This window comes from Leptopilina boulardi, unplaced genomic scaffold (assembly GCF_019393585.1).
Source record: "Leptopilina boulardi isolate dan_hultmark-lab unplaced genomic scaffold, ZJU_Lbou_2.1 LbouV2_110, whole genome shotgun sequence".
Lineage (NCBI taxonomy): Eukaryota > Metazoa > Arthropoda > Insecta > Hymenoptera > Figitidae > Leptopilina > Leptopilina boulardi.
This window is the reverse complement of record NW_026137653.1, coordinates 663,208-690,662: the sequence shown is the minus strand read 5'-3', so window position 1 is coordinate 690,662 and position 27,455 is coordinate 663,208. Positions and strand designations below refer to the sequence as shown.

Sequence of the window (27,455 nt, the reverse complement as noted above, 5' to 3'; positions counted from 1 at the left end):
GAGAGAGTAGAGAAAGAGAGATTGTTATCAGATGAAATAATAGTATCATTCGCGGTAAAAATAATTAGCATAATTCACTTTTTTTTTTAAGAAATACGATATATACGTTTAAAAAAATAAAAATAATCTGAGTCATTTTTGACACATAACACGGCTACTTATTCGTCGAAACATTGGAGCAAAATAATATATATATATATATATATATATATAAGTTATGAGATGTAAGCAGAGTTTAAAATGTCTAAGTGTATAGGTGGATTCTTTGGTTATAAAGGTATAAGAATATACAAGTATAATGTTACAAGTAACGGGAGTTACGATCTTGACTTACAGAGTGCATGTATTGTTTTGTTAGGGTTCGCGAACAACATTGTAAAGTAATGGGAGAATACACAAGGTCCCTCCCCTATAAACATTTTCTTCATTGGTTCTTGTACCGTCTATACATACTATTGTAGTATTCACGCGGTAACCCTCATATATGACGTCACTTTTTGCAATCGAGTCGCGACACGACAAATGTCAATATACCTATATATAGTCAGCAAAAAATTACAAAAAAAAAAATACTATTATGTATATATATGCTTTTTTTATTTTTCTTCTTCATCTGTTTCTTTTTATATATTAATTTAATATTTTCTGCCAATACTTTTCATTATCATTTGAAAATTATTAAGAATTTTTTATTATAGAGAAAAATTTTCAAAAGTAAAAATTGAATATTTAAGAGAATTTCAGTTTAACCGAATTCTTATTTGGCAAAATTAGCATTTAACAGAATTCCCATTTAACAATTCGCATTTAGCAGAATTCCTATATAGATTTACTTATAATTTAAATAAATCAAAATTTTCATTTAGTGCACAAAATTTTCATTTAACAGAATTCTTATTTCACTGAATATTCAATAGGAAGAAATTCTTGCTAAATAAGAATTCTGCTAAATAAAAATTTGCCTAACATAAAATTTTCGCAAAATAGAAATTTTAACTACAGTGGAACCTCAATTATCCGAACCTCTATTATTATCCGAACTGAAAAACATTTTATCCGAACTATTTTTTGGTCTCCCGAATTTTTTAATTTTATTTTCTCTATTTATTTTATCATTCATTCATTTCTGAGAAGAATGCGTGATTTGGCATCTATAAAAAAAAGGAATAGATGCTATATATCTTTCAAAGCAAAATAACCAAATTTATGCCAAAAAAATCTTAAAATTTTTCGAATTTTTTGAGTTTTTAATATATTATTAATTAATATTTACATATATATATATATACTTATGTATATTTAAAAACATATGTATTAAGTTAAATATATAGTTCAACTGTACATTTTTTTACTTTAATTATAAAAAAAAAATTAAAATCTCTATTATCCGAATTTTCGATTATCCGAACCCCGCGGCCTTGCCTATATAGATTAGTTCGGATAATCGAGGTTCCACTGTATATGCAAAAATTCAACATAATGGAAATTCTGATAAATAATTTTTTTGCTATGTAAAAATTCAGCTTAATGGAAATCTTGTTATAAATAAAAAATTGTCTGCATTAAATTTGATAAAATTCTGTTAAATAAAAATTTTGCTAAATAAAATGTTGTCTACATAAAATTCAGTGAAATGAAAATTCTTTAAAATGAAAATTCTGCTAAATAAAAATTTCTCTATATAAAATTCGGTGAAATAAAAATTTTGTTAAGCAAATTTTTGTATATCAATATTTTGTTTTTCACTTCCACAATAAGTAGACAAAAATTTCACGCAGGTATATATATATATATATATATATATATATATATATATATATGTATTATTTTATTTCCCTTGGTGATACTTATAGGACAACTTGGATGAGTGAACTCATTTTTGTGCGAGTTAAAATGCGCGATCACACACGTCCTGTACGGTAAAGAACGTAAGCAATAGTGAATGAATACAGAATGATGAATCGAGGGAGTAGTAATTCCCTTGTATATATATATGTGTGTCGAAACAGTTTGGTTATGAGGGTGTTTACTACGAATGTAGGTGAGCTGTATATGAGTTAAGCCGAATTATAGTTGCAGGCTCGCGCCCTCAAAAGTGCATTGAGCCAGTCACGAACGACAAAAATGGACCATCCCTCGAAAAAGTCATATTCACTTGTTCTTTCTTTCCTTTTTTTTTCTTTTTCCTTTTTTTTACTATATTATATATGTATATACATGTTTGACCCAGAACGGATTGGTTTCTCTGATTTAGTTTACGCGCGTATATATATATATATATAGTGACATACAAAAATTCTTGAGCGAAAAAGCTTCATTGAGAAGTCACGATCTTTCTCTTTTATCTTCTTTCATTTTTCACAGTTTTCCTACTCGTTTTACGCGCGCGAAAGAATGTCCCCCACATTTACAAATTCCAGAATTCAATTCTTTTTACATTCTTATGAGAATCCAAAGCAAAGAATTTTTTTTATGAAAATTCTTTTCATTTGCAAAAAATACGAAAGGTTTATTTATTTTTTTTTTTTTTGAATTCATAAGATGATTAACATTTTTTAAAAAATATTATCTCATTAAGTTTAAAAAATTTATTGAAAAATGCAAAAAAAAAAAAATAATTTTCTATGGACTATTTGTATATTTTGGAAATTTTCGCAAAAGATTTACTGCATCCCTCTACCTGTTTAAAATAAAATGCGCCTGTTCAAGACAATATTTAGACCTGTGCGCTTGTGGGAAAATCCCAACATCTGGTTGTCATCAGTATTAACCCTGAAAAATCTTTTTACGATATATACACTTGAATTTTTGAAAAAAAATTTCTCCAAAATAAGAAAACAGGTGTAAAAGGATTTTTATTATCAAGAATTTACAATGCGGTCCTTGTAAAAAAAAAAAAATCTCGCCTTTAAATCGTCATTCTTTTTTTTCTTTTAATAAAATTTACAGAAAAAAAAAATTAAAACTCCAGAAATTTTAATAAGAAAACAAAAAAAAAATTAACATCTATTTTTCCATGAAGAAACTTTTGTCATCTTTCGGATTTGTTTATTTTTTTTTCCTCTCTCTCTCTCTCTCCCTGGACCTTATATACACCTTGAAAATTTTCCCCGTTTTTAAATATACATAGTTTTGTTGATGATGAGAGGAGCTGAACTCTCGTGTTGTATATAAAGACGAAGGCGCTAGAAACACGTGGATTTACTACATCGCACCTCGAAAAACTTTTGGAAAGGTGGCTAAAACCCAAAAATCCCAGACATATGTTTCGTATTAAATCTATCTACCTGCTGTGTGAGGAGAGACGAAAATTGTCTAAAGATTTAAGAAATCGCCGAACAAATATACGAAAATCTCACTTCCATCAGAGAATAGAGCAATAACGAATGTATAATATATATATGAAGAGCAATGGTATATATTATAACAGAGAGTATATTTTTCTTCTTCTTCTTCTTTCACACCTTCAAAGAGACAAACTTTTCTTCATTATTGAATTTCAAATTTGACTATTCTTCTTACAATATTTATAAAGTGATCTCTCAAAACTTTCGAAACACTATTTCTTACTCATAATTAGAAGATTTATCAAAAGTTCTCAATTTCAAATATAATTTATATATATATATATTTATTTAAAGAAAAAATTTTAATATAGGAATTTTTTAATTTAATCAAATTTTTATTTTGCCGAATTCTCATTTAGCAGAATTTCTATTTAACCGAACTTTAATGTATCCAAGTTTGTATTTCACAGAATCAACATTTAGCAGAATTTTTCATTTCGCCGAATATTATTATATTATAGGATTTTAATTTAACCAAATTTTCATTTAGCAAATTTTCTATTTAGCAGTTAGCAATGCATTTTTATTGCACCTAATTTTTATAGATAATAAAATTGTCAACGAAAAAAAAAAATTCCTTTTTCTCTTCAAAACAAAATGCTGCTTATAATTTTTGACAACAATTGGAATTAATATCTTGAGAGCCCACACAATAATTTGTCATTTTGAAAAGTCAAGTATGCCGCATTTGTATTGGATCAAAAGATCAAATTTCCTTTGCCTCTCTCGCATAGAAATTTAGGGAGGTCCTTTTTGGTCAAAAATTTACAACACATGTTCCGTTGCACTTTGCACGACAGTTGTAGTATGCAAGGTGTAAGTAACCATATGATTTTCAAGTACAAGGATCTACAAAATATTTCACAACCCCCCATAACCATAAATGTCATATATCTTTAAACCTGTCATCAATTTCTTTGACATTTTGACCATACGCTTTAGTAGTATAAGTTTCAAAGAAATTTCCATGTTTACATATTAAATCAAGGTTTAATAAAAATTAATATTTATAATTAATTAATAAAAATTATATCTAATAAGAAATAAAGTTAAATAGCGATTAGGAAAAAACAAAAATTAGATTAAATATTTGACGAAACAAAAATAGTGCTTAATAGAGATTAGGGAAAATAAAAATAAGATCAAAATAAATATTAGGTCCAGGTAAGAATTAGGTTTAATACAGATAAGGCCAAATAAATATTAGGTAAAATAAGAATTAAATCAAGTATTTATTATATCTAATTCTAGTTTAGCTTAATATTTATTTCATCTCATTCTTGTTTGGCTCAATATTTATTTTATCTATAATTTTTGTTTGGCATAATATTTATTTTGATCGAATTCTTATTTGGCCTAATTTACATTTATCCTAATTTTTATTTGGCACATTTATTTTATCTAATTTTTATTTGGCATAAAATTTGTTTTGATTTAATTCTCATTTGGCCTAATTTACATTTATCCTAATTTTTGTTTGGCTCATTTATATTTGATCTAATTTTTATTTGGCTAATATTTATTAAACCTAATTCTTGTTTGACATAATATTTATTTGTTGAAATTCTTATTTTACCAAATAAAAATTAGGCCAAACAAGAATTAGTTTAAATACAGATTAGGCCAAATAAAAATTAGATCAAAATAAATATTATAAATAATAATTAATCAAAACAAAAATTGAATCAAATAAATATGAGTCAAAATAAAAATCAAATATTAAGCCAAATAAGAATTAAATATCACCTTTTTCAAAAGAAAAAAATTAATTTTATTTAAATAACAAGGTACATATATATGTACGCATTCTTTGTTAAATGATAATTTGAACAAAAACATAATTGAAATAATGAAGCGTGACGTATTTAAATTGCGACACCTGAGTCATAGCGTGAGACAAAAATCTATGTGAAAATTGAGAAATTCCCAGGCTCTTTTCGACCACCCTCGAGGTTAAAATTTGTATTTTCTTATACATTTTGTAAGATGCCTGCCATCTTTCTTTTATACCCTTTGAGCTTGAAAAGCCATCAACATTATAGGTATTGGAATTCTGCCATAAAAGCTCTGGTACTTTTCTCCCACCACTCGCACTTAACATAACATTTGAGTCACTTTAAACGTAAAAAGTCTTTTTTTCTTTTCTTTTTTTTTTTTAATTTTCAATGCCATTGGGCTGGTTCTACTGTTGGGAGTATTGAAATTCATTGTTGTATGTATGTCTGTGTAAAACGGACAGATTGATGCAAGTGTATGTACACCAAAAAGGGAGACCCTTCAAAACCTTACAGAACTGACCCTGCTAAGGGTGGAGCTTAAAAAGAAGGGTGTTACCTTCCACTTGGAACGATACAATATGGGGCTGGCTTCAACATCAGACGTTAAAAGGACTCGTTTTCACTTCTCAGGCAGTCTACTAAATCCACGAGTTGCGACTGCATCCCTCTGTGTTATATATATTTTAAAATCTCTTTCTCTCCTCGTTCGTATTTTTTCAAGTCTTCTCGTTGGATATTGCAAAATTGGTTTTTTTTATTTATTTTTTGTTTTTTTCTAAATCACCCGTGATTTTGAAAGTGGCTCATATGTTGTGTGTGATAATAATTTTCATCTAAATTTAAGACATCAAAAATGGGACCTATGATGGATAATGATTCGCGAACCGCTGGTATACTTTTACAAAGTGATCCATATATTTCTTGCTGGAAACGTAAGCAAGCACAATTTAAAGGTATGTTTTTGATTTTTTTTCCGGCAAAATCATAATTAAAAATAATAATTTTTTTTTTGTTTAAATAAAAAAACATTTTTATTTAAATAATAATTTTTTTATTTAAACCCTAAGGAATATATTTTATTTCGCAAGAAAAATTATTAGTGAAAATTAATTTTTCAATTAATAAAAACGTTCTTTCGATTAATTAAAAAATAATTTTAAAAAATATGTACCAGAAATTATAAAAAAAAGAATAAAAGTTTCTACAAAATTACTGTTAAAAAAATTAATTATTTTGCAAAAATTAAAAAATTTTGCAATTTAGAAATAATTCCAAAATGAATGACTTGAGAAATAGTTTTCTTTAATTTAAATATTAAAAAATAGGAAATAATTTACAAAAAAATAATTAATTTTCCGCACGCTATATTAACGGAAAAAGAATTATATACTTTTTTACTTTGAAAGTGTCACTAAGCGCTCGATGCGGGAAGAAAATAAATTTCAATGAAAGCCGTCAGAGGAAGTGTGTACATATTTTCTTTTAATTATAACATAAATCAAAACAGCATTGTACAATTTGCAAAAGAAAAAAAAATTGAATTCCTAGCAAAGTCAAGCAATTCACCGTTTATGTCACGGTGAATATTCACCGCGAGAATTTCTTGGTATCATTACAATATACTTTTTGAACCGTATTATATACATATAGTCTTTTACAATTTTCTCGTTCCTTCACCTCACTGAGTTCATAATAATATGAAACTCCAGTTTCCCCTCTCTCGTAAAAAAAAAAATAAGTTTCTTCTAATTATTCTCAAAATTAATTTTTGTAAAATTATTATTTTTACCTACACAAATCTATTATAAGAAAAATGTTCTTTAAAAAAATGTATATTTTTAATTTATAGATATTTTTTAATTAATTATAGTACTGAGGAAAGGAGATTTTTCTTTCGCATACAGAGAAATGTTTTATTTGAAACAAATATAAAATATTTAAGTTAAATAAATTTATATTTGTCTCAGAGCCTAATAACTTTTGGCGTAAATAACAATTTTATTTGTCATAAATAAAATTTTTATTTAAATTCAAATAAAATCTATTTGCAACAAAAATTTATTTGAGTCAAATATAAATATTTATTTGTCCCTGAGACAAATCGGAATGTAAAATATATAATAAAATTGCGTTGATCTTTTTTTAATTAAAAGTTGACGTTCAAAAAAACAAATTAAAATTGATCTCAAAGGGGGAAGAAAAATAATCAGAGCATGCTCACTTTCTTCCCAATATATATATACATATATAGACTCAAAAAATGGAAAGGTATGGAGATGAAAAAAATGAATAATTCAAGGCAAATTTCCATCTGTGAGAAGTCTCGCGAATGGGTGGAAACATCGTTAGGTTGCTCTCTTGTCGTTTTAATGATGGTTTGCTCCCTTTTGCTTCTATGGGCGGTTATAATAATAACGATGAGAAACTTTCGATATTAAATCCCATTTGAAAATCGCAGAATTTTCATACATTTTTAATGTTTCAATTATACGTAATTATTTTTAAAAAAAAATTTTCAATATTAAAAATTCGAGAAAAAAATTTGCTTTTATATTTAAATAAATAATTTTTGTAAATAAAAAAAATTTAATTAAATTGTTTCAGGTCTCAAGTACACATCGGATACATTGGATCTAACTTCATCACAGTTATTGAACAATAACAATAATAATAATAATAATTTGATAAGATTCTTCAACGACAATAGTGGATCTGGTCCACCTGAAGTTGTAATGAAAGAGAAAAGTAAAAATGCGGCGCGATCGCGTCGTGAGAAGGAGAATCAAGAATTTTCCGAACTTGCTAAATTACTTCCACTTCCAACTGCAATTACAACGCAATTGGATAAAGCCAGTATTATCAGATTAACGACAAGTTATCTCAAAATGAGGCAGGTTTTTCCTCACGGTAAGCTATATTGAAAATTCCTCCAATATTTATTAACCATAATTTTTTTTTTTAACCAAATTTTTATTTAGTGCGAAATATTTAATAAAATAATTAATTAATTTAAAGTTAAAACAAATATTTTTTTTTCTGGGAGAAAAAAAAATCTTAATGAACCATATAATCGTGTGGTTGACAAAGAAAAGTGACTTTAGAACGTAGAGGGTATTTCTTTTTTTTCTAAACGTCTTTAGAGGGTTTTTTTTTGGGGGGGGGCAGGAATTATATACATAAGGGATGGGAATAGCCCTTTGTTAATTCAGACACAAGACACTTATTCGCGTAAAGGGCAAATAGTATCGGATGAGATGGGTGTGATTGCGCACTTAATGTATTGTTAGGTCTGGTGCTTTGTAAGCAAAGCATGGGGGCTGTTATAGTGTTACAATAACCCCCCCCCCTCTTCCTAGCCCCTTTTGGCATCGGCGAATTGAATTTCAAGTGGCCGCATCCCTCTAGAATACGGAGCGTCGTCTTTATTCTTCTTTTTTTTAAAAAAAAAAAAGAAAAAAAAAGCTTCCAAGCCCTTTACTGATGGAGCCACTTCACAAGTATATACATCCTTTTTCCCTTCTCGTTATATATACATATATTATCAATCGAAAATTACGTAAACGCTGACAAATTTTTCTTTAAAATAAAAACCCCAATAATTTCTTCTTCAAAAAAAAAAATATCCCAGAATTTTGGAATTTAAAAAATTTATTTGAACCAAATATATATATATTCTATTATGAAAATTTTTTATGATTTTTTGATATATATTATACTCAAAAGATTTGAGCGATGTGAGTTAACTTTGAGGGATGAAAAAAAAAAATTTTTATTTGAAATTGATTGACGCGCCTCTATGAGAAGGAAAATAAATTTTTTGATGGAAACAGAAGTGAAGAAAAGGATAAAACTTGTGCCCTGGAATACGTGACAAACCATAACATCGTCTCACATGTCCAAAATCGACCTTTTCATTCTCTCAATGGGCCACGAAACCATTGCCTGACAAATAGATTCCTATCTCGAAATATAGAGGTGTGTATCGAGAAATAATCGCGGTTTTCTTTTCTATATTCAAAATCTATATATATAACTATATTGACAGGTATAAGATAAAATTTAGAATTGAAATTCAAAACTGATGACAGATTTATTGAGAACATTTTATATATATAAGCACCGCGCGCATGCCATCAGTCAAATATAATCTTTTGATGATCGAAAATAAATTATAATCAAATTTAGAAAAAATAGTTTTGACACATCAGTTCACTAAAATTTATTTGGATTTAAATATAATCCAGTTTCATTTGCATCAAATAAAATTTATTTGGACTAAATTTCCATATACTAAATAGAATGTGTAACTAATAGTAATATGGAAGGTGAAAAAAATCGCGAACTGATTAAAAAATTTTTTTAACTCCAAGCAAAAAAAAAAAAAAATGCATTTTTACGCATATAATAGTAGAAGTTTTGGCATACAGGGTAGGATTTTAATGAATGCAAGAACACGTAATACTTTGGTACAGAGGCTTATAGTTACACGTCGAGTGCGAAACACGCGAGTAACATGTAAGAGTGTCAAATTAAAACACAGAATAAGTTGAACCAAGTACCTATTTCAAATATGATTTTATTTTCCATATATGATCCCTCATTATATGTATATCTCAAGATGCATATTTCTTCGCTTACAAAAAAATATTCCAAAAAATTTTTTTTTTATTTTCTAAAAGTAAAAAAAAAAAAATTAAAAATTTGTTTTAAACATATTAATTATTGACAAAATTATTTTTTATTTCAGGCCTGGGAGATGAATGGGGAGCAGTACCTCCTCCTCGTGAATCAAATATGAAAGAATTGGGATCTCATCTTTTACAAGTAAGAAAATAAATCAAATTTTTTTTTTGAAAATGAAGCCTAAAAATATAAAATTTGATAAACTTTTAAATCCAATTTACTTGTTTATAAAAAAAAAAGAAATTAAAATAGAATTTTTCCTTTACTTTTCAGACATTGGATGGTTTCATATTCGTTGTGGGACGTGATGGAAAAATTATGTACATTAGTGAAACAGCAAGCGTGCACTTAGGATTGTCCCAGGTCGGAGATATCCCCTCATTTATTTACATTTTTTTTATCTTCAAATAATCAATTAATTAAATAAAACTGTAGAAAAGAGTTTTTTTATTCTTAAATTACAATATATTTACTAAAGAAAATCTATTTTTACTAATTTTAGCATTTCATTATTTTTTTTTATTAAACAGTAAAATAATTATTAATAATAATAATAATTGTTAATAATAATTATTAAAAATAGTAATTAGTATTTAACAAAATAATAATTATTAATAATATTAATTTAATTAATATAATTAGATAATTTATTTCTGATTTTATTTGTCAGTAATAAAAAAAAAAATGTTTATTAATGGATTATTTGTTTATGGATACAGGTGGAATTAACCGGAAACAGTATTTTCGAGTACATTCATGAAGAAGATCGAGAAGAAATGGCACGTGTTTTACTTTTACCACCGGAATATTATAAACATCCAGAATATTTACCACCTCCAAATGTTCGAGGTGAAATTGAAATAGAACGGGCATTTTTCATTAGAATGAAATGTGTTCTTGCGAAAAGAAATGCAGGTCTCACGAATCAGGGATGGAAGGTAATTAAATTTATTTTTTCCATTATCACTTATTTTATATTATGTATATATAATCTTTTATATTTTTTATTATCTTCTATATTTTATATGCTCTTATTCTTTTTCCTAATACTTTTTTTTGCTTTTATATTCTCATTTTATTTCTGTGTATTCCATTTTATTATACACGCGGACATATTCCTCTTTCATCTTTTCTATTTTGAGTATTTTTCTCCATTTTTATAACTTTTTATTATACACTTTATTTTCTTCTATTATATATTTCTTGTTATTTTCCCTCTCTGTCTGTATTTTATATATATATATATATATATATATATATATATATATATATATATAATTTCTCTCCTTCTTTCTGAATGCGTATATTCTTTTTATTTTTTGAATTTATATTGTTTGATAATTAATTGCGTCATCGTGTGTGGGGGCACCAAGAAAAAAAGAGAAGTTAAAAAACGCCGCAATGAGAATGATGGAAAATTTTAAGGACATAAAAATGAAAAACGATTAAGGATTTACTATAAATATTGCTTTTGTATATTATAAAGTCCATACAATTCACGCAATATCGATGTCAAACAGAAACTTATATATATATAAAAGAAGCGATCGAAGATGAAGGTGGCTGGGCTCACACACAGGAAATCATAAAAGTGAATAAAAAATCTGAATGTTAAGTGAGAGATAAGCGAATGCTAGCTGTTATAAGTAGGGGTTGCATTGTTCTGGTCACGCGCGTAGTCTCAAAAAAAAAAAAAAAACCGACCACAGGTATTGGTTCAAAATTTCCCATATATTAAATTTATTTGTCTAGGAATTATAACACCATAAAAAAATATAAAAATTAATATTTTTTTGTTTCTTTTTCTGATGAATATTTAAAAAAAAAAAATTTTTTTCCAACTTTTCAATTATGTACACACTCTACTAATATTATTATTAATTCGGTAGTGTTTTGAATTAGAAACTAAAATCGAAATAAATCTAAACACCAATTAATTTCAATTTCCTGATATATTAGAAAATTGAGACATATATATATATATATATATATATATATATATATATATATATATATATATATATATATATATATATATACGAGAATACAGTAAATTATACGATTTACTTAGATTTATACGACATGTATAAAATTTCGATATTTTCTTCCTATAAATGCTAATCCGAAGTTTCAATTGGATTGATTATATGGATAGGTCCATATGTCCGAAAAACGGAAAAATCAATTGCAATATGAAGCTGTAGTTTTGACGCGCACTTTTTGGGCATCAGTCAGCACCCTCTTAAGAAAATGTTTGGCAAATATATATATATATGAATCGTTCAGGCCGCACATTTAAAGCATTAATGATCGGGAACTCGACAAAATCGTACAACACAAGAGGACCCCAATATATATATATATGTTAGGTAAAGTCATGAATTCAACCCCATATAAGCTGTTAGCTATAAGATGAGGGGTGTTGTAAGCTAGTTTTTGTATGACACTTATGGTGCCTACAAAGACAGAACATATAGTTGGCTTTTCTACAAAACACCCCTCTTTGATATATATATGCGCTTTATACACAAAAAACTCACGCGTTCATCCTCAATTTACTACATACTGTAAATGTAAAACTCCAATTTGTCCTCAAATTTTTCAAAGTCAAATTGAGCGTGCAGAGAATAATTTCCTAAATTTGTAATCAAATTTTTAAATATTTTTTTTAGACCCAAAGAAATTTTTTTATTTAAAACAAAATAAATAAAATAAAGTATTTTAAAAATACTATATAGTATTTTATTTATTTGGTTCAAATAAAAAATTTCTTTATACGTAAATAAATTTTTCTTTATTTTTTTTTTTTTTAAATGCGGAATCGAAATTTCTTTATATAAAAGTTTTAATTAACTTTCATATATAACAACAGATATATGCATAAATTTGTTTGAAGTTTGAAAATTAGTTCGCAAACGCATAAGGGTTTATTTGTATATGTATATGTATATAGATAACGGGGAATATAAATATTTATATGTATATATACGCGATGCACCGCAAATTCGAAACGAATATATAAGAGGCCTATTTGATTGATGAATTGCACCCTCATATGTATATTTCTCGAGCTTTGAAAGTGCAGCTTTTTTCGCGTTTTCTTCATTGACTATTCAATTACACACACACACACACATATATATATATATATATATATATATATATATATATATATATATATATATATATATATATATATATATATATATATATATATATATATATATATATACGAGAATTGTTAATTTGCCGCGCACGTATATACTCTTTTCGCCAAGTATCGCACTTAGAAGCTATATACATTCCACTCGCACCTGAATTATGCGCATATATTGAATTATATTTTATCCCCCGAAATTCTTTTTTCACACTTTTCAACTTAAAAGGGGTGAATTTACACGGTTAGAGTTTAAATTAGTTATTGCACATCACGAATATTATTTTTCCTTTTTTTTTGATACAAAAAAATGTAATAAAAATATTTAATAGAATAATGTTTAGAAAAAAAAAGAATCTAATTTGTCTTTTGAAAAGGAGTTTTGTTGGTGAGGATTGAAGAGGTTTTAGTGTTCTTTTTTCAAATCTTCGCTTTCGTTTATTATTATTATTATTATTATTATTATTATTATTAAGAATATGTGTATAGTGTGAACGCATAAAACGTTTCCGGTGTGTTTTGTGTTTCAGGTCATTCACTGTTCGGGCTACCTCAAAGTGAAGCAATGCACAGTCCCTGTATCAGACTACGAAGACAAATACGATTACCCCACTTTTGGTTTAGTAGCCGTCGGTCATTCACTGCCACCTAGTGCAATTACGGAAATTAAACTGCACAATAACATGTTTATGTTCCGGGCTTCTCTCGATATGAAGCTTATATTCCTCGATTCCAGGTATGTACTTAATTTTTCACTATCAATTTACGAAAAAAAAAAAATTGCAAACACTTTCTTGTTTAATTTAAATTATTTTTCAAATTAAATTAATTAAGAGAATTTTTAAACGAACATTATTTTTTCACTAAAAAAAAGTTAGACCCATTAAAATCAGTTTCGTGTTACGAAAAAGACTTTTTTTACTTCTGTATAGAGGCAGATAAATGCACACGTGTTCAGAACAAGGAATAAACTCTAAATCTGTATAGTCAAAATTTCGGAAAATCATTTTTCTGTTGTAGGACAAAATACTAAGAATATTAGTATACTTAACAGTTATTAATACTAAATATTATAGTATTTTGTATTAACAACTGTATATTATACAAATATTGGTAATAATAAATATTAACAGTTTATTAATATATTAATAATATATATAGTAAAAACTAAAGTGTAATATTTTGTTTTGATTGCAGTGTACCAAAATTAACCGGATATGAACCAGCAGACCTTATTGACAAAACGCTGTATAATTATATCCACGCCAACGATATTCACGATCTAGCCAATGCTCACATCCTCCGTAAGTAAAAACTAATTTTCAAAAATTCGCAAAAATCCTCTTTAAAAAATATATTTTTCAACAATAGAAAACTAAACTCAATCAATTCTTTAAAAAAAAAAAAATCTAAAAGATGAAAGTAAATCCCCCTCTCTATAAAAGACGACAAAAAAGAAAACTAGCCCTATTATATTACCACAGAGTCAATAAGATAGCAAAGACACCAAAAGTGCTTAAATCTTCAAAAACCAGCTGACACTGCTACGAGGCCTCTCATTTGGGATAAAAAAAAAGTCTCTTTGAACTTTTCTTTGCGCTTTGATGCTTAAAAAAAAGAAGTACTTTTTTCTCGCACCTTTTTACGTGTTCATATATATATATATACACCTGTAAACATGTGCATATACTGTACATTATATTCAGCAGGGTGTGTATATTATTGATTGAAACAATGCTGCGATGTGAAAATGGGGGGGAAACAGAGGCTGTGTGAGTGTGTGTGTGTGGAAAACCGAGCGAGAGAGAATGAGAAAGCATAGACTGTTACTGCTATCATTGTTTGAACAGACTTGCAGTTTCACGGGCGTAACTCCGAAGAGGGAGAGAGCCTGACATAATACCACTAATGCTATGCCCGATGAAATTTTACGTTCTTTTTAAATATTAAGCTTTTCCGGCAAAATAATCCCCCAACTTTATTAAATCACTTTTCTTCAATATGGCATTATTCTTTTTAAAAGCAGCAGTTTACTCCATAATGGTTTCTTTAACATATATTGCTTTTAGAAACCATTAAATTTCATGATATTCCATCGTTTTTAATAGTACTATATAATAGTACTAATAGTACTAACAGTATTAATAGTTCTAGTATAGTTCTACTAATAGTAATCTTCATCCTATAAGTCAAAACAAACGATTTTGAATGTAATTAAACAATTTCATTTCAGTTCTAAAGAAAAGTCAGGTGACAACAAGGTACTACAGGTTCTTGACAAGAGAAGGTGGATGGGTATGGATGCAATCTTACATCACAATTGTCAACAATCAAAGAAGTTCGCGACCACAATGCATTGTTTCGGTGAATTATGTTCTTTCTAATCCAGAGAGACAGGAATTGATTTTAAATATGGATCAAAATCAAATGAATAATTCTGTTCATGGTAATCCACCGAGTGCACCACTCACTGTATCGACACCTGGTACTGTCAGTACCAATGGTCACGATGATCACAGTCTCAGTCCTTCGTATCGTAGCAGAACAACCGATTCCGAATATCCTGATTCTGGTTACGCAAGTTTGGAATACATTGGAAGTACTCCTAATCCCGGATCTTATCTCTCCAGTCCATATTCTACACAAGCCAACACACCACACGAGGAGGGGTCTTATTACGCGTCCGACATGTACGCCTACGAATATGGTAATTAATTTTCTTTTTTTTTTTGATGAATTTTCCCAAGAGTTTATAAATCCGAATGTTCCGAATTTTTGAAATTCCGCTATTTCTGATTCTATATTTTATAAATCTCTAACGAAGTAAAAATTTTTGTCCCAGGTATACAGCCAATTTCGTCAGTACCACAGCAGCAACAGCATCATCAGCCAGTAATTCATCAGACCTCAACGACAATAATGAATGCACATCAGCACAGTCCACAGCAGAATCCAAGAAAAAGGCCCTATTCGGCATGCTCGAGTTCCTGTGAAAGTTCCGATGCTTCAGAAAGTCATCAATCGAGTCCATTGGGTGTTAATTTAATGGTGGATGGACTTCGTGGTGTACAATCATTCTCCAACTATCATCACGCTCACAATCATCATCACCATAATCATTTATTGGAATCAACATCATCGTCAACGAATTTAGAAACAAATCATGTTATGTTTCCAAATTGTGGTGTCACCAATAATAATTCAAGTTACACTGGTTCCAATACAAATCTTCCACATTATGAGACTTATCCTCATCATCATTCTGGTCCACAGAGCAAAAGAAGAGCAATTCAGGTTGATCCAATTGATGCTGGTCCTGGCTATACGAGTGTTATTGTTGATTCACATCAATACAGTCCAAATTCAATACAAATGAATGTACAATCTCCATCATCCGTGATGACAACAAATTCATCAACGCTTCATGCGCATCATCATCATCATCACCATCATCATCATCATGAAGCACATCGGCAATTTGTACACTGACAATCGGTACAAGTGCCCATTTAGCACTCGCCAGCTGAAATAATGCTGGAGCAGAAAAATTTACTATTACCGGATGTGACAATTCGGCTTGTGAGTAATTGGAGAGTCAAAAATTCATCTCGATCCGAATAACAAAAAAAAAAAAAAAAAAAAAAAAAAAAGAGAGAGAATTTCCCTAGCAAATTCGTTTGGAGAAAATTTTCTGTTTTCTTGGAATGGGGGAAAAATTGAACGATATATATGAAATTTACAAAGTCGATATACGGATCAGTTCAAAATTGATTCAATTCACTTGGGTTTCTGTTTTTGATTGCGGATTCGAATGTTCTTTTTTATTGGATATTCAAAAAGACAAGTATGTAATATTTGTATAAAAAAAAAAGAAATTGAGTTTTTGTTTTTCATACAGAATGTAAATTGAAAATTATTCTGTATATATAATTTTTCTAAAATTTCACGCATTAGATATTTTTTTACTGCGGCATATATATATTATATTTTTTAATTTAGACATAAATATATTTCCTTGAGTATTATATTAAGCTAAAAATCGATTAGTTTAACTTGTTATTTTTTTTCTAAACAATTTTTATGTAAAATTGATTAATTTAAGATTCGTTTATTTTAATTAAAATTCATTAATCTGTTTTTTTTTCAATAACATTATTCAATAAAATTGATTCATTTAAGTATAGAATAGGAGTAAAATAAATTTTAAGTTAATTTGTTACATTTTTAAACGAGTTTGATTAATATTATATCATTAGTTTTTAAATACGATTTAAGTTTGAAAAATATTCAAGGAAATTTTTCCGCAAGATATTGTATATTTCGTCAGATTAGCGGTCAGTTGATTTTTCAAAGTTCTTAGTCCTCTTTCTGGAAAAACCCAAGGGTAGGGTTAACACTTTGAATTTAAAAGGCCGTTTATTGCCTATATATACCTTCGCACTTTATTATACTACTCCGCTATACAAAAGAGGCAAATATACGTGGAACAAAAGAATAATATAAAAGATAGGCATTTTTTTAATATTGACAAAATGCATTACACGAAAGCAGAAAAATAACAACAAAAATCTTCGTTTTTTTTTATAATTAGGAATTTTTAAAATAATCGGAAAAGTTAATTATCGTTCTCTCTCTCTCTCCTAAAAAAAACAGAAAAATTAAACTCGCGCTGGACGTGAGAGTGATAAATTTGGAATGCTTCAATTAAAAAAAAAAAAAAAAAAAAAAAAAAAAAGAAAAAGAAAAAAAAATCAATTTTTGTTACAAACAATATTAGTGATAAATGAATGAAACTAATTGTTTCAATACGTGTACATAAAGCGAAGTCAGTAGGTTTCTCGATATAGTAATTTTTCTAGTGTAAATATAAATTTATCTACGAGAGGTATGTAAATGAAATACTTTGCTAATATCAATATAATTGTAAATAAATTGATATAAACCCGAAGACTGACCGGTGCTGATATGCCAACCGACCAAAGAAATCCGCCATTCGTGGAAAAAAAAATTGTATTATATTTTAAACACCCTTTTTTTATATTTAAAATCGCAGTATTGTGTAGAGAAAATAAAAACAATTTGTTATATATAATTTAAATATCCGCAAGCACTATATAAAACAATAGTTATGAAAATTATTAATAAAAAAAAAACAAATAGTTTTCATCCATTATATCTTCTTAGATCTTTATTATTTATCAAATTTATTGTATAATAAGGTCTGAAAAAGCACATAAAAATTATTCATACCTATAGGATTCATAGGTAAATAAACATACTCGATTAACTATTTATATTTAAAACATACATCGTCGCGAGTGTGCCGTTCATAGTGAAGTTCGAATATTATTTTACGCCATCGCAAAATATAATTTGTGATATGTAAATATTGTACAACAAAAAAGAAAAAACTGAGCAGAACGGTGCCTATAAGCCGAAAATATATCATATTTTCCTCTGAAAAATTATTTCTGTAGTATTTATTCAACCTTCAACCTATTTATACAAATTTTGGTCTAATTTAAATTATTTCACTATAACTAAATAAAATTTAATTTTAAAAATTATTATTAATTGCCTAAAATATATTTTTGTTCTTTAATTAAAAGAGAATGAGATATTTTAAGAGGATATATCCTCTTAAAATTAATCTTAAAACTATAGTTTTAGCAATTTTGAGAAATCATGAGAGAAATAAATTCGAACGAAAAATATATATTATATTTGTATATATATATACATATATACAGGAAAAGTCAGAACGAAGGATTAAAACTATTTATATTATTATATTTGGGGGGGGGGGGTTGAGGAGGGCAAAATTTATGTATAGTGGCAGGTACTTTGTGTGTTTACAGTTGCAATACAATTGCTGGGCGGACAAATTATTGCTATAGGACCTTCTCAATATCTTTCTCTTTCTCTCTGACTTTATGGGGGGGATTTTTAGATTTTATTCTTTGGTCATATTGGGGAATCCCCAGCACTATTCTTACGCAGGTGATTTGACAATACACCTTAAAAGCGGATTTCTTTCACCATAAACTGACCTGATCTTTCTTGTTTACTTAGTCATATTAACAATACAATTTTCCCCACTATTTTCCTATAAATATATATATATATATATGTTTCCGCAAGCGAGGATGATGATTATCCCAAAAAACAAAGGACCCCATACTAATATACAATACACATATCTTTATCTTGAAAAAATATTTCTATTATTCTTTTGATAAAAAATAAATTCAAAATAGAACAAAATCTTAATTTAAAAAAATTACTGATATTATAATTTTAAAAAAAATAAAAATTAACAATGAAATATTTTCAATAAAAAAAAAAATGGAAAATAATATTCATATTATTGATAGATAGATAATAGATAATATTTTTAAAAATAGAAGGGAATAAAAATGAAATGTTATTTTGACAATTATTTTATAAAAAAATCTTTGAGAAAAAAAAATCAAAGCTAAAGACTATATATTATATATATATATAGTTGATGTGACCCATCAGGTGGTCCAATATGTCAAAACGCTTTGTTCTCAAAATTTTCAAACTACATATCGTTCTCCTAACAAGTGATTGCACAATTTCACGGAATCATGCATTGGGTAAAGAATTTTAATGAGAGACACGCGTTCATCTCCCTTGAGCGATCAGTCAGTCTTGTAAGGGATGTAATATAGAGGCTTTTAAAACTTTTGATGACTTGGTTACTATTATAACGTTACAGAAAATACAAAAAAAAAAAATAATAAAAATAATAATAAAAAGAAAAATAATAAAAAATAATAAAAAAAAATAATAATAAAAATAATAATTAAAAAAAAAAAAAAATAATCGATTTGTACTATACAGTGAAACCTGTCTTTTAGTCAACGATTATAATGGGGGCCACGTGGCCTTTCGCGAAACAAACCCCATGCCGAGAAACACACGCCCTGAGGTTTTTATATACATATCAGGGAATCATAGTCACATTTCCAACTCATTTATTGTTCCTTCCAGTGTCAATTAAATGTACCCCCCCCCCAAACCCCCTTTTTCTATACATATATCCCTTTACCTAAAAAAAAGGATCATATTTTTTATTCTCAGGCTCTGCTGGCTTTATTGTTATATATGGTCTCATTATTATATGACAATTATATTTTGTTTTTCAAAAAGAAAGTTTTGTTTTTGCAAATTTTTTTTATATTGGAAGTAAATTTTTTATTTTGAGGGGCGCGCATAAATTATTTGACTTAATTTTTATTTGATATCTTATTTTTATTGGGCCTAACTATTATATTTGACATAATTTTCATTTGGTCTTATCTTTATTTTGAACCTGTAATTCTTATTTAGCATATTTATTTTATAAAAAGCACTCTATTAATTATAATCTAAATTTACTATCTAAATCTAAATTAATAAAAATCTTAACTAATTTGAATAAGTTACTTATACTTTTTTTGCTTTGGAATTATAATACTGATTCGATAGTAATTTTTTTTATTTACTGTTAATTAGTTAATTTTACTAATTAAAAAACAAAAAGTAAGTTACTAATTTAAATTAGTTAAAATATTCACTAATTCGTAGAGAGTAAAATATAAATAATTTTATGAGATTGAAAAGTAAATAAAACTTTATATTATAAATATACAACATAAATAATAAAGTAATTAAAATAATTTTTTTTAAGACCAAATAAAAATTATTGAAATTAATCTCAATACTATAAATTTATATACCTATATAGATAGATGCTTATAGTTTATGGTCACCCTCTTGTTATATCTCTTAAAATAACATATGTACCGCACTCGACAAATAATACGAATATTACCCATAATCTGATGCGATTAAATGGAATCAATGTATATTCGGGCAGTAAATGAAGATGATCCCTTAAGAAAACACTCGTCAGGTTGCGTGCACTATAAAAATATTAATTATATCGGGAAATTTTGTTTGCATGTATATTTATATACTGCTATTATATAATTTCAGAAGAAAATTGTCCTATTGATAAGATTTGATACATATATACAAGAAAAACAAAAAAAAAACATTATAAACATTTTATTAAATCAGTAGTATGAGTCAGTTTTAGTCAGACTTACCAAATTTTTATTTCTTAATTATTTTTAATGAAAAAAACTATTCGTATTATATTAGACAATTTTCAAGTCATTTTGTAATTATTGTATTGCAGTAGTAAAAGTAAGTTTTAGTCAGACACAAAAATTAAAAATTTTGTTACAGAGTATAAATGTTAATATTTTAATTATACAATTTCAGTAGTCAAAGCAAATTTTAGTCAGACTCAATTGTTTAAATTCTTATTGTAATTTTAGTTTTAATATTTTTGTAAGTTTTGTATCACACATATATATATATATTGTAATTATTGTAAATATAATTTCAGTAGTACAAGTCAATTTCAGCCAGACAAAATTTTAAATATTATTCTAATTGTTAAAATAATTTTTGTAGCAGTAATAAAAATAAATTTCAGTCAGACAAAATTGCTACTAATAATTGTCAAATTGTAAATTATTTGGTTTCGCAGTAGTGAAAGTCAATTACAGTCAGACATTTTTTTTTTCAGTAATTTTGCTATCAGTAATAAAAGTAAATTTTAGTCAGTCACAAAATGTTTATAATTCTTATATATATATATAGTTGTAAAAAATAATTGTCAGTCTTTTCAAATTCTTGTATAATTTTGGGTCAATTTTATAGTCAGACAGGAAATGACCAAAAAAAAAGATAAAAAATTTGAAATTATTGATCGAATTGAATATAAGTTACAAATATTTCTGCTTTGTTTCATGATTGATATGAGTGGCAATTTTAGTTTTTTTTTGTGATAAAATGGAATGTCTATCGCGTGTATACAAGGCTGATTATAATACACATATATATGTGTATATGACACATATATATAATATGTTTATCCGTATATATTTTATATACATATATATATATTGTACATGAAAAAGGAGGCGTGTTCATGTGGTGAATTTGGTTCTCTGTACAAAAGGGGGATGAATGTGTGTGCGCAATCAAGGCGCAAGGGGGTGCTTTAGTAGGATTCAATGTTACTATGGTAACGGCACGTAACACCGCCCACAACCCCCTATAGTCTGTCTTGTCCAATGTATTTGTGCCCGATGATTTTATACCAATTACGAGCCTATCCTCTTCTGTTATATATAACCTATATATACGATCATCCTATATAAACTCTCTCTCTCACTCTCGCTCTCTCTCATTTTCTCTGTTTCTCTATCACCAACAATCACTGACATACCGTTTAGATAATCTAATGTATTTTCTCCTCCGCACACAGGACAAATTACATTACTCTTCGAAAGTTAAGCTTCCTCAATAAATCGGGCATGATTTTTTTTCTCTCTCTCTCTATATATATTTACTTAAAATGTATATATCGATGAATCTCATTTTACCGCAATTTGAGCAGCAAATAATTGATCGAAATTTTTATCTTATATTTTATTATAATTTATTATAATTATAATTATAATATAATAATTATAATTATTTATAATGATCATTCGTAAAAAGTAATTTAATAATTATACGCACGCAAAAAAAAAATCTTCGCCTGGAACAGTAGCGATATAAGTTTTTTTGGAATAGCGATATATTTCTCTAAAATAGCAAAAACTTTCGCTGTTTTAGTGAAACATATCGCTGTTCTAGATAACGATTTTTTTGCGTGTTTAATAAAATTTTATTTCATTTTAAATATATTTTTTTTCTAATTTTAAAGGATACAGGAAAGTTTATTTAAAAATAAATATTTTTTTTCTTTATTTAATAACATTCGTAAAATTAATTACATATTTATTAATTATATTATAATCATTTCAAAATATATAATAAAATTGTTATTATATAATTATGTCTTTGGTTTAAGTGGAGGTTGTTAAATACCAATAATAATATTATCACAGAAAATTATAAGGTATTAAAATAAGCTGCAATGCTTATTATTTTAATCCAATTTTGCTTATTTTAATACCAAAGTGGATTAAAATAAGCAAAATTGAATTAAAATAATAGCTTATTTTAATGCCTTTTAATTTTCTGTGATGATAATTCAATAAAAATTGAAAAGATTTAATTTAGAAATTAAAATATAGTAATATGTAGGTCAGAGAAATGTATCTAATATATTTTTCTTTTTAAAAAAACGTTTATCTATATCTAACAGTGATCATAATGCTCATAAAATATTATCAATTTTTATACATTATATATATGTACTTACAAAGTTAATTATAGTACAAGTCTTTTCATTTTTCAAAAAGATGTTTTCATTCATATAAAATTAAATATTTTCTTTTATTGAAATTTTTAAGTTATTTTAAAGAAAATTGACAAAAATTAATTTTTGTTCGTTATTTTCTTAATGAATTTGAATTTCAAAATAATTTAGGTAAACAATTTTTTTTTACCAAAAAGAATTTATAAATTATTAATTTTATCAGGAAAAAAAAATTATAAATTTTATTAATTGAATTTTTTTTGTTAATTTAAAATATCTAAAATTAGAAAAATTGGAAAATTTAAAAAAAAATTATATGTTTAAAATTTCTAAACAGTAGTGACATCTTTGAATGGCAAGGAGAACTTCTTTCTATACAAAATCGCTCGATAATCTCATTATCATTGTAAGAAATAATTGCGCAATTTTTTAAATTAATTTTTTTTTTCTCAAATTTTACAATTATAATTATTTTTTATTTATAATTGTTGTTTTCTATTTTTTTTTCAATAAAATAATGCCTAATGAATGTATTATTTAAAAAATACTTAAATTATCAAAATTTCGATCTATTTTCTTGCATATACATACCCGTAGTATATTTATTTTTCGAAAAATCTTCACTAAAATGATCAGCACCACTGTACATTGAAAATCCCCGTCGCGATAATTCTTCTCCCGGGACAATTGTTGGATTTGTGTAACAAAAATCAGACATCATATTTACTTGTCTATTCAATTGATTTGATCTGAAACAAAAAATTATTATTGCAAATTAATTAACGTACCTAATTTATAATAATAATAATTATTATTATTTTATAACTATTAATAATTATTTTTTTATTTTACGTTGGTAAAATTTAAAATTTATTAGTGGGTCAAAGGCAGAAAAAGAGTTCAAGTGAAATTTAAGTCCTTCATATAATAAAATTTCTTCTACAAGTTCCATTATGATTAAGTCAATAAACATTGGTACACTTTTTAAAGATATGAATTTACTCTCAATTTTACCTTTGCAATAAAGATACGTTATCAACAATGTCGTCACTTTATAAAGAATTATTCGACTTTAATATGAATTTAACATGTAGAAGCTATAATTTCCTTTCTTATCAGAATATACCATTACATAGTTAATACATTAGTTTATTTAATTGTAATTAAAATTTAATTTTATTCTCATCACAATACAAAAAATATTAATTATTTTACTGAATTTTTTTTAATATTTGTTTTTTTTTTTTAATTTAAAATTTTATGTAAAAAAAATATATATCTAAACTATAAAAGAGAAAAAAAATATGTGCGGAAAATAATAACGATAAAAATAGTTATAAATAAAAATGAATAACAAAATATTATTTTACTTACTCATTAGCAGCGACTCGTTTCACTTTAACAAATAGAATAGAAACTAGAATGAAAAGTATTAAAAAACCAATGGCTGCAATTCCACAAGCAATGTAGAAATAAAGAGATAAATCCTCAAGCGTCTCCTGAAAAGAATATTTATTTTTTAAAATTAAGTAAATTTAATATTTAAATCAAAAATCATATATTTTTTTTATTAAAGTATATCGAAGCAAAAAGAGAGAAATTAGTATAGAATTAGAAAATTAAAACCAGAATTTTTTTTAACCTCTACATAGAAACGTTAAATTCAAGGAAAAAAGCAATTATAATAAGTTCTCGGTCATTTTTTTTTCTACATATAATAAATATGTGGTTTACATTAAATTTATCTGAACATATAATTTATAACGATAGAAATAAAGTATATATAACAATAAAATTCAATGTCACATTAAATATTATAGAATTCACTAATTATTACATTACTGTAAATTAAATTATTATTATTATTATTATTATTATTATTATTATTATTATTATAATTATTATTATTATTATTATTAATATTATTATTATTAATAATATTTAACCAATAAAAAAATATATCAATGATTGTTCAATTTCTTAAAATTTCAAAACAGTCAATTAATTTCCAATTTTATTTATCTCACAAACAATTTGTGTGTGTCATCGTTTGTAATATATTTTTCAATTTATAATGACTATAAAATTACATTTTAAAGAATTTTTAATTATTTACTTTTAGCCCGTCTAGTTTGTCTAAATAAATAAATGTACATTCCTTCGCATTATCATTATTATTTTTTTATTTTGTTTATATAAAATAAAATTAATTTTATAAAAACGAAGATGAAACTTAAGATAACATAATTCTCTAATAGCAAAGAGGATAAATCGTCAATTTATTGTTCTTAGAGAAAAACAATGAAACACATATATGTTAATGCGCTTTATCAAAACTTTAATCAAAAGAGATATTCTTTGCAAATTATCGCTGAACGTATATAATTTTATACCTTTGCAGTTTGTCACAGTGTAATTATAGAATTTCAATTATATTATTTTACCTCTAGTAAATTAACTAAAAAAAAAAAATTTTTCTAAAATCATTTCAATTTTTTTCATTTGATTTTAAGTAATTAAATTAATTACTATTTATTAAATAATAATAATAGTAAAATAATAATAATAATAATAATAATAGTAATAATAATAATAATAGTAATAATAATAACAATAATAACAACAATAGGTAATAAAAATAATAATGCGTACGGTAAAATTAATTCAATTTGGTATCAGAATAAAAAAATTTAAAATAATTAATTTTGATAAAATTAAAGAAAACTCACCATATCAGAGAATATTTATCGATACAGTTTCTGTTGATTTCAAATTTTTTTAAATGATTAATCCAGAAGCTATCATGATAAGTCTGAGATCGAAAAACTATTTTACTATAATAAGTATTACAACTTATTTTTTTTGCTTAAAAATTTTTAATTCCTTTAAAAATTTCAATATTCACATACTTCCATATTATCAATTGTAAAAAAAATAATAAACTGAAAAGAAAAATAATAAAGTTAATAATAATCCATTAAAATTAAATGAAATAAATTTTTTTTAATTACATAATATTTGTATAAAAAATTTTTTAGCATTTTTTTTTAAAATAATTTTCTATTTTTTCCAATTTTTTTTTTTTTTTTTGTATCAAAAAAATAAAAAAAAAAAACTTTTTCAAATTCAATTATATAAAAATAATAAGATAATTATAAAATTCATTATTTGTACCTAATTTGGGGCAAGAAAAAAAAACTCACTTTCAAGTTGAAGAGCGCACTCAGGATAATATACACAGTACAGGTGGCTGGTTTAGAGTATACTAAAGTGGACAAGGTATATAAAATGTGTGTGAGGCAGCCAGCTAAGCAATTGTTGAATGCTGATAACTCCACAGCCTTGGAGAGTAGTGTAAGTGTGCATTTTTAAATTGTATTTGTCTTATAATGCATCACATACCAATCTATATAAGTTCTCATATTAAATCAAATATATATCCTCTATCTAATGAACATAAAACTTAACAAATTTAATAGCGCAGATGTTTCACTAATTTATAGTGATCGTCACACTTTTATGTAAACATCCTTTTTTCTATACATTTGTTAATTACTAGTTTTATTTCTCAATGAATGATTGGAAAAAAAAATTATTACTCTCCTTATACTCCGCAATATTTAAAAAAAAAAAAATGTTCATCGATCAAGAAAAACCACTGAATTTTTTACATGATTCTATTTTTTTTTTTTTTTATTTTATTTTATTGTTACAATATTAATTTTTCGTTTCCTTATTTTCTTCATAACAATGCATTTTTGCAAACATTATATACACTAATACTTAAATACAAAATGTATATTTACTGTTAAAAAAAATAAATAAAAGGCACTTTTTTATATCACAGTTCATTGTTATTTATAAAACAAATTGTTTTTAAAGAAAACTTGTAACGTTGCTTTGAAAATAAAATTATTCTTTTTATAAAAGACAGAATTTTTTAAATAATAAATTAATTTTGCATAATTTTTTTTCAAAATATATTTCTTTTTCAAATAAATTGGAAAATTTGATTTTTGTGTGTTTTTTTTAAATACCAAAAAGAACAAAGAAAGAAATTTCAAGTAAATCTCTAATAATTGTCCTGGCGTTAAAATTGATTATTAGATGAAGTAATATAAATATGAAAGGAATACCCCCGTTTGAGGATTTATCCTTGGCGCGTATATGTATGAATATATAAAAATTATATACAATAA

The 27,455-nt window shown here is 25.9% G+C and overlaps 2 protein-coding genes across 7 annotated transcripts in view; one reads left to right on the top strand and one right to left on the bottom strand.

The window, feature by feature from the left end:
* The window catches only part of LOC127277299 (single-minded homolog 2), a 32,611-nt gene extending 14,178 nt beyond the window's left edge, over nt 1-18,433 (top strand). For 5 of the 6 annotated variants that reach the window (XM_051298366.1, XM_051298359.1, XM_051298341.1 and 2 more), the window contains exons 3-10: nt 7,730-8,032; nt 9,873-9,949; nt 10,082-10,171; nt 10,528-10,746; nt 13,496-13,701; nt 14,163-14,269; nt 15,199-15,672; nt 15,808-18,433. In XM_051298366.1, the coding sequence (XP_051154323.1) occupies nt 7,858-8,032; nt 9,873-9,949; nt 10,082-10,171; nt 10,528-10,746; nt 13,496-13,701; nt 14,163-14,269; nt 15,199-15,672; nt 15,808-16,454 (1,995 nt within the window). In that variant the 5' untranslated portion in view covers nt 7,730-7,857 and the 3' untranslated portion in view covers nt 16,455-18,433. Of the gene's footprint in view, nt 1-5,752; nt 6,079-7,729; nt 8,033-9,872; nt 9,950-10,081; nt 10,172-10,527; nt 10,747-13,495; nt 13,702-14,162; nt 14,270-15,198; nt 15,673-15,807 lie in introns of those variants that run through there. The other variant, XM_051298323.1, reaches the window with a different exon arrangement.
* Nucleotides 18,434-22,898: 4,465 nt separating this feature from the next.
* Nucleotides 22,899-26,911, bottom strand: LOC127277261 (uncharacterized). Its single transcript, XM_051298233.1, has 4 exons — nt 26,460-26,911; nt 25,986-26,198; nt 24,631-24,755; nt 22,899-24,005 (listed from the first exon to the last, which is right to left on the bottom strand). The coding sequence occupies exons 2-4, from the start codon at nt 25,986-25,988 to the stop codon at nt 23,813-23,815; spliced, it is 321 nt and encodes a 106-aa protein (XP_051154190.1). The 5' UTR covers nt 25,989-26,198; nt 26,460-26,911; the 3' UTR covers nt 22,899-23,812.
* Between the last annotated feature and the right edge of the window lie 544 nt (nt 26,912-27,455).

Bases quoted from the DNA above. Each gene is read 5' to 3' on its own strand.
- LOC127277261 (XM_051298233.1), bottom strand. The intron at 24,006-24,630 runs GTAAGTAAAATA...TTTTTGTTTCAG, and splicing joins AAACGAGTCGCTGCTAATGA to ATCAAATCAATTGAATAGAC.